Raw genomic sequence first — 8,534 nt, 5'->3', positions numbered from 1 at the left:
CAGATCCAGGGAGCACACGGCCGGTGCCCGCATATTGCGGACCCGCTGTTTGCGGGCCACAATACGGACATGGCCGGGCAATGGCCGTGGGCATGAGGCCTAACAAGGAACTTAATGGCAAAATTCACAACAGGTGTTAGATCCAATCCATGAATTGGTATTTAAACAGTCCTCCTCATCATGCTGTTCACATTTTGATATCATGAGACCAAGACAACACCTAACAATTGATCAATAGTACCCCGCCATTGCAAAGCTTCAAGCAGGCTGCTCTCAGACAGAAGTGGCCACTGAGCTTAGAGTGTTACAGAGTGTCATCAGCAGGTTGTAACAGAGATACAGGGAGACTGGAAGAATCACAGAAAGTTTATACCCTTTGGCCACATCCCATACTGATGACCGCTTCATTGTGAACAATACCCTGCGGAACTGGATGATGAATGTCACACAACTCCAGGCACAATTAAGGGAGGTGAGAGACACCCAAGTGCTGAGCAGAAATGACGGCAACCAATGATACTGGAGATGTCAAGGAGAGCGCTATGCATCAGCCACTGTTGTTGTCAGAGCCATTGGTGGTGGTGGTCGTCTTACAGTGTGGACAGGTGTCTAGTCAATAAAGAACTGTCCTACACTTAGTAAAGGGTACACTAACAAGTTCATACTACTTGAATAACATAATTAATCCAGTCATTGTGCTTCTGCAAGAACAACACAGGCCTAATTTCATCTTCATGGACGACAATGTCCCAACTCATCGAGGTCACATCATTAGGGAACGGCTGCTGGACTGAGGGACCTCAAATGGAGTGGCCTGCACTTTCTTCAGACCTCAATCCCATTGAAAAACTATGGGATTAGCTGAGTTGCCGTGTAGAGGCTCATAACTCTGTGCCCCAGAACCTCAATGGCTTGAGGGCTGCTGTTCAAGAAGAGTGGGGTGCTATGCCTCAGCAGACAAAAAGTTGACTTGTGAACAAGTCATTGTCAAGCTGTAATTAATGCTAGAGGTTACAAGAAAAGACATTGAGACATTGACTTTTTTTGTGGTAGTATATTCACCACTGTTGTTGGCTTTTGTTTCAATAAATTGTTTAGGATAAGTAAATCACCATTGAATGCTTCCACTTAAATGCCTTACTTTCACAATATAATATTACTGTAGCGTGAACTGTTTAGGTTTTCCATAAATTTCACCTGAAAGCCAAATATTCCTAACTTTTTGTGAGTAGTTACATGTGCTCCTCACTCCATTGTAATTCATAGGAGTTGGAAAATGTTGCTGCTTCCATAAACTGCAGTGAACGGAGTAACATTTTGTGGAGCCACCGCATTTCAGATGGAGTTCTGAGTGATAAAGACCCCCATTCTGATGATGGCTGGGGGTTCCACTCCTGGGACGTCCATTTGTCATCCATTGTGTTAAGAATGTTGCACCTTTAAGTTTTATTGTACCCTTGGGGGGTAATCTGATGAGACATTCAGATAAGAAAAGTGTCAGCTGCTCTATTATGTATGAGAAACTTTTAAGATTTCTTTGGAGGTTCGGTCCATCACCCTAGTCTGATGTAATGTGGGAATCGACAAACTAAAGATATGAAATAATGGAATATGAATTGGATTGATTTTAAGTGAAGCAGAAGAGATCAGTGTCCATACTCAAACAGAGAAGAGGGTATGCAAATCAGCTTTTAGCAAGCTCAACCTCGAAATGTAAGGTAGCTATCCTATAAGTTAATGTTCAAACAGGCCTTGAGACATGACATGGATAATTTGTAAGCTAGCACATCATCTACAGACAGCTGTTTTGGGGTGATAACCCCTCATCAGTGCAGAGCAGAGAGTATTGGCTTAACTGGGTGAGAGAGTCCCAGGTCAGGATTTGGGGAATACTTATTGAGAGTGCCTGATTGTTGTGAAGAGTCCTATAGACCAGACAATGCTCCTCTGGAATTCTAGGAAGATTGTTCTTAACAAGCTCTGCCTCTGAGGCCACCAGATGTAAGGCTGCTTTCCTATAAAACAACGTTCCACCTTGAGACATGACTTGGATAATAAGACATGCTACCTTACATCGGGTGGCATTAGAGGCTCAGCCTGTTAAGAACTGATTTTCCTTCCCAGTATGGAGCATTACCTGGGCTACAAAACTCCTCATGCTGACAATGTGGTCTCCAGAATGAAATGCAGTATCCCCCTAATCCCATAATCACACAGGGAAGAAGCAGAACATCAATGACGTCCATTGTCTCCATGGCATCAGCAGTCAGGTTTGAACAGCAAAGCACTTGCACTCCTGAGTCATTACTTCTGAGGAATCATGTGCAGACTTATATGACAGATATTTGCCTGAGAGGCTCCAAAACATACAACATGCAATACAACATACAATAGAAACAGATGAGGTCACAATACAATGATGGGAGTGATGATTCTTTTATTACATGCAGAATAAGCAAAGCTGTATACGATGAGCCGGCTGCAGATCCTCGTCAAGGTCCATGAGTGACGGTCAGCATCTTGCTTCATGGCTAAAAGGCAGGACATTGTGGTTTATATACAGTACATACAGTATATTCTTCAGTGGGGGTGGAGGAGGTTAGAGGTGGTTACAAGCAGCTGATTGGCTGGCTGTGGAAAATACCAGGAGCTGATTGGCTGGAATTGGTAATTATAAGTAGATGATTGGTTGTATGTAGTGGTTGCAAGCTGTTGATTGGCTGCATGTGGCAGATACAGCAGCTGATTGGCTGACTGTAGTGTTTACAAACAGCTGATTGGCTGGATGGGAAGGATACAGGCAACTGATTGGCTGGACAGTGAAGATACTAGCAACTGATTGGCTGGATGGGGAGGATACAGGCAACTGATTGGCTGGACACTGAAGATACCATCAACTGATTGGCTGGATGGGGAGGATACAGGCAACTGATTGGCTGGACAGTGAAGATACCATCAACTGATTGGCTGGATGGGGAGGATACAGGCAACTGATTGGCTGGACAGTGAAGATACCAGCAGATGATTGCCTGGATGGGGAGGATACAGGCAACTGATTGGCTGGACGGTGAAGATACCAGCAACTGATTGGCTGGATGAGGTACAATAGTTACGCACAGCTGATTGGATTTGATTGAACTGCTATATAAATTAAGAACTTCTCAATTGTGTAAGTTGAGGAAGAGATGTTCTGTTTCCGGTCAGAACCCATGCTCAGAACTGACAAGATGAAGAACTCTCCTCCTAGCTCCTTTACACAGGACTGACACAATACCCAGCAAACAGATTACTTGCAGTGGTGTTGAGGGTCATTTCTATATCTATCACATTGGTTGTATAAGAGTAGACAAGGCCCTGGATGAACTCCAATACCAGACACAACCATGGATGAAGTGTAAAGCAGAGACCTTCTTCTAACCCCATGAATCCCCTTCAATGCCTGTCAGCCCCTATTATAAAGAGACACATAGAGAGAGAGAAGACTCAACTAATGGTTGATGGGGTAAGAAAATGCTGGGACTTCCTGCTGGGATAGAGTGAGATAGAGCTGCTTCTTCTTATGTAATACTGGTGAGGAGACAAGACAATCTGGAAAACATATCTCTTTGTAATTTGATGGGTTCTGTTACTTACACGTGGTGTGCACTGAAATATGCAGCCGCCATCACAGCACTTCTCATTCCCGGAACACTCGTAGTCATGAAGGCAATGTCTAATGTAAGGATCGCAACGGGCAAATGTATAAACTACTGGACACTTCCAAGATTTATCTGCAACTAGAGAAGGAAAAGCAACGAGAAGAGAGAATTACTGAGGCTGATCAGCGATGTGTCCTCCGCTGTGAGGGACGGAGATGCATCCAGCCGGCCTCACATCACTTACTGTTCTTATCTTTGGGATTTATACACCGCAGTTCACATTCAGTACAGAATAAGTAATGTAATGTATGTACACAGTGACTGCACCAGAAGAATAGTGAGTGCAGCTCTGGGGTATAATACAGGATGTAACTCAGGATCAGTACAGGATAAGTAATGTAATGTATGTACACAGTGACTGCACCAGCAGAATAGTGAGTGCAGCTCTGGAGTATAATACAGGATGAAACTCAGGATCAGTACAGGATAAGTAATGTAATGTATGTACACAGTGACTGCACCAGCAGAATAGTGAGTGCAGCTCTGGAGTATAATACAGGATGTAACTCAGGATCAGTACAGGATAAGTAATGTAATGTATTACACAGTGACTGCACCAGCAGAATAGTGAGTGCAGCTCTGGAGTATAATACAGGATGTAACTCAGGATCAGTACAGGATAAGTAATGTAATCTACATAGTGACTGCACCAGCAGAATAGTGAGTGCAGCTCTGGAGTATAAAACTGGATGTAACTCAGGATCATTACAGGATAAGTAATGTAATGTATGTACACAGTGACTGCACCAGCAGAATAGTGAGTACAGCTCTGGAGTATAATACAGGATGTAACTCAGGATTAGTACAGGATAAGTAATGTAATGTATTACACAGTGACAGCACCAGCAGAATAGTGAGTGCAGCTCTGGAGTATAATACAGGATGTAACTCAGGATCAGTACAGGATAAGTAATGTAATGTATGTACACAGTGACTGCACCAGCAGAATAGTGAGTGCAGTTCTGGAGTACAATACATGATGTAATTTAAGATCAGTACAGGATAAGTATTGTATGTACAGAGTGACTGCACCAGCAGAATAGTGAGTGCAGCTGTGGAGTATAATACAGGATGTAACTCAGGATCAGTACAGGATAAGTAATGTAATGTATGTACAGAGTGACTGCACCAGCAGAATAGTGAGTGCAGCTGTGGAGTATAATACAGGATGTAACTCAGGATCAGTACAGGATAAGTAATGTAATGTATGTACACAGTGACTGCACCAGCAGAATAGTGAGTGCAGCTCTGGAGTATAATACAGGATGTAACTCAGGATCAGTACAGGATAAGTAATGTAATGTATGTACACAGTGACTGCGCCAGCAGAATAGTGAGTGCAGCTCTGGAGTATAATACAGGATGTAACTCAGGATCAGTGCAGGATAAGTAATGTAATGTATGTACACAGTGACTGCACCAGCAGAATAGTGAGTGCAGCTCTGGAGTACAATACATGATGTAATTTAAGATCAGTACAGGATAAGTATTGTATGTACAGAGTGACTCCACCAGCAGAATAGTGAGTGCAGCTCTGGAATATAATACAGGATGTAACTCAGGATCAGTACAGGATAAGTAATGTAATGTATGTACGCAGTGACTGCACCAGCAGAATAGTGAGTGCAGCTCTGGAGTATAATACAGGATGCAACTCTAATGTAATGTACAGTACTTAATGGCAGTATCCTTCTTTACAAACATTACCTCTAGAAATGACTTCATAGTAATCTCCATGTACACTGGAAGCAGACCATAAAGCAGAAACCAGTGGGGAATCGGTAAATGTCAGAAAAGGAGCATCAGAGGGATCAGTGAGGATGAAACCTCCCAGATTAGTATCTTGAATCTTTTATCTACCATTCATTAATAGGGTTGCATAATTTGGACAATTTTTTTTGTATGAGTCACACAGAAATAACTGTTGCTGGGACCCCAGAAACTCCTTGATCATCAAGTCCATCAGAGACCGGTAGAGGCGGCATGATGACGTCATTGCGCCACCTGAGCCATAAAACGCGGGACTCAGGCCGGAAGAGACCTGCATCGCATCGCTGACGTCGCTTTATATGTACAATACTTTTACTGGCACGAGATTGGGGGGGCTCTTGTTACTGGCACATGATGGGGGGGTGCTCTTGATACTGGCACATGATACGGGTGCCCTTGCTACTGGCACATGATTGGGGGGCATCTATGGGGGCACATCTTACTGGCACATGATTGGGGGGCATCTATGGGAGCACATTTTACTGGCACATTATTGGGGGGCATCTATGGGGGCACTTATTACTGGAACATTATTGTGGGCATCTACTAAGGCCACAAAGAAGGGGTATTTTATATGGGGGGCTCTGTACAGTAGCATTTTATACTGAGACACATTATGGTGGGTACTATGGGGAAGGGGGAGAGGAGTACTATGGGGTCATCTACGGGGGGCACTAAGAGGGGGTATTTTATACTTGAAAATTATGGGGGACACTGAGGGCATCTACTGGGGCACTATGTATGGGGCATTTTATACTGGTACATTATAGGGGGCACTAGGAGGAAGGGGGGAGAGGAGCACTATGGGGACATTTACTGGGGGCACTATATAGGGGTATTTTATACTGGAACATTATGGGGGCACTATGGGGACATTAGCTCAACTGTGGGCATTACAAGGGGGTATTTTTTGCACTGTTACATTATAAGGAGAATTATTTCTACTGGGGGGGCATTATGGTGGGCTTTATTACTCCCCCATGGTATGACCCCCTAGTAGCAGCACCAGCCTCTCCCTGCTCTGCTACCCCAATGCCCCTTCTCCAAATCCTTATTATGAAATCTTTCTCATTAGGATAAAACACAACATCAGTTCCACCGAGCCCCCCAACCAAAGTGTTGAAGTGGTGTCTGAGATCCCCAAGGGCAAAGTCAAGTAACTGTAAGTTTTCATGTGAAATATGTTTGTTATACACATATAGCCTACACTGTGCCACACAATATACAGTATACCTCTACACTGTGCCCCACAATATACAGTATACCTCTACACTGTGCCACACAATATACAGTATACCTCTACACTGTGCCCCACAATATACAGTATACCTCTACACTGTGCCACACAATATACAGTATACCGCTACACTGTGCCACACAATACACAGTATACCTCTACACTGTGGAGTCTGGTCTATAAGCACCACATTGTTTTGTGGCAGACAGAAAATAATCTGGAAGTGCCCCTCCTGAGACCATGCTCTGGATCCACCACTGGCTGTACTGGTCAGACTAGTCAGATACTCATGGTAGATGTTTCTCAGTATTTAGAGGTGGAAGTATTTACTTGATTCCAACATTCCTGATCTTACTATTGGAGACTAATATGATGACAAATTAAAGGTTAAATAGTGGGGTCAAAATGTGGAGACATAACAGGGTGATAATACATGTCAATTTGTTGAGGTCCCTCTCCTTCATGGTGGACAACTAACTTACGGTTGTTGGCCATAAATTTGCAGAAAACCAGTGGAGTTTTGACCAAGTCAAGAAAAATACTTTCATCTTCTACTGAACTGTGATGCTCAATAGACATAAAGGAAATGGAAAAGAGGAGGAAATGCAAAGAGATGGAAACAATGACTATGATCTAGACAGAGATTTACAGAGATTGGCCCAGAGGAAGGGCAGTGTAAAATAAAGGAAAAACCCCATGCTTATCTTATATATGTCCGACAGCTTTAGAGCCACGCTCCAATCCCAGACGCATTTATGGCACATGACCACTAAGGCTAGTGATTGGCAGCAAGGTTCATGTGTACAATGGATGTGATGTCATTACTGCGGGACCAGAGGAGCATCTGGGACCAGAGTGCAGGATATATAAAAAGGAAGATAATTTTTCTTACTGCCCCCTGCTCTGGGCCAAGTTTTTAAAAATCTTTGAAAACCCTTTTAAAGCTCATTCATATATTCACCACCACACCCATTCCTCAAAGTAGTGCACAAGCCCATAATGGATAAATTATGACACAATCACTCCTATAGTTTCCCATGGGGCATTCTTTTTTGTCTCTGTTGGCATCAGTTTCACAGCTGGACCTTTTTCATTGCATGCAAAGTTTCTCAGTCCAGGTATGAACATCAGATAGGAGCCGAGCTTGGTCATCAGTTGTGTCCAGCCTAAGAAACTGGTAAGACACAACTGAAATAGGTGAACCAGCCCTTAGATGCCACTTAGAAGGTTCTTCATTCATCCCTGTGAATTATCAGCATGCTTAGTAGGATTACCTTTTGGGGGTTTGCCATTGTTGTCTGCTAATGCTCCTGCACAGCAAAGAATGAGAAGAACGAGAGAGACGGTCACCGGTGCCATATCTGCTGAACGCTGGAGATATGAGATACAGACAAGCCGTGGCACTCTTGTCTTCTATTATGGTGGTGCTTGTTGTGCTGGAGATATGAACCATCCAGGTGAAGGACTCACCATTTATTGGGATGTAGAAGGTAGGGAGGAGAAGCTACAGGGCAGGACGTACTCTTCCGCAATGTTTTTCCCAATCCCTGGAATCATATGAAAAACACTTTAATTAGGACTGGCTGATTATAATAAAGAACTTCCTTGTACCTTTGGTGAAAGAACATTTCTATAAATATCTACAAGACATTGGACATGAGATACAAATAGAGCAGATGACACAACCTGGGTTTCAGTATAATACATTTACTTCCAATAAATCGTATATACATTTTCTTTTAGGAGCTGGAATCTTTCTAGGTGAGGAAGGATGGGGTCATTGAGGAACCTTAAGGGGTTAACTGCACTAGCGCTTTTGAGGACATCTC

At 43.3% G+C, this 8,534-nt stretch overlaps 1 protein-coding gene across 3 annotated transcripts; it reads right to left on the bottom strand.

Moving 5' to 3' along the window:
* Nucleotides 1-2,420: 2,420 nt before the first annotated feature.
* On the bottom strand, nucleotides 2,421-8,173 carry LOC120997032 (WAP four-disulfide core domain protein 18-like). Of its 3 annotated transcripts, none has more exons than XR_005778042.1 (3): nucleotides 7,980-8,169; nucleotides 3,634-3,770; nucleotides 2,421-2,531 (listed from the first exon to the last, which is right to left on the bottom strand). XR_005778042.1 is itself a non-coding variant. In XM_040426943.1 (3 exons), exons 1-3 carry the CDS (start codon nucleotides 8,062-8,064, stop codon nucleotides 2,526-2,528), a joined length of 234 nt encoding a protein of 77 aa, XP_040282877.1. In that variant the 5' UTR covers nucleotides 8,065-8,173; the 3' UTR covers nucleotides 2,421-2,525. The 3 variants fall into 3 exon arrangements, 1 of the variants encoding a protein (XP_040282877.1); XR_005778041.1 differs by lacking the exon at nucleotides 7,980-8,169 and adding an exon at nucleotides 3,883-3,924 and having other exon boundaries at nucleotides 3,634-3,776; XM_040426943.1 differs by having other exon boundaries at nucleotides 3,634-3,776; nucleotides 7,980-8,173.
* Nucleotides 8,174-8,534: the final 361 nt, after the last annotated feature.

The sequence above is a fragment of the Bufo bufo genome, chromosome 4, assembly GCF_905171765.1.
Source record: "Bufo bufo chromosome 4, aBufBuf1.1, whole genome shotgun sequence".
NCBI classification, from domain to species: Eukaryota; Metazoa; Chordata; class Amphibia; order Anura; family Bufonidae; genus Bufo; species Bufo bufo.
This window is presented reverse-complemented; position numbering and strand designations above follow the sequence as displayed.

Bases quoted from the DNA above. Each gene is read 5' to 3' on its own strand.
- LOC120997032 (XM_040426943.1), bottom strand. From the start codon at position 8,064: ATGGCACCGGTGACCGTCTCTCTCGTTCTTCTCATTCTTTGCTGTGCA. The intron at 3,777-7,979 runs GTAATCCTACTA...TTCCTTCTCTAG, and splicing joins CAATGGCAAACCCCCAAAAG to TTGCAGATAAATCTTGGAAG.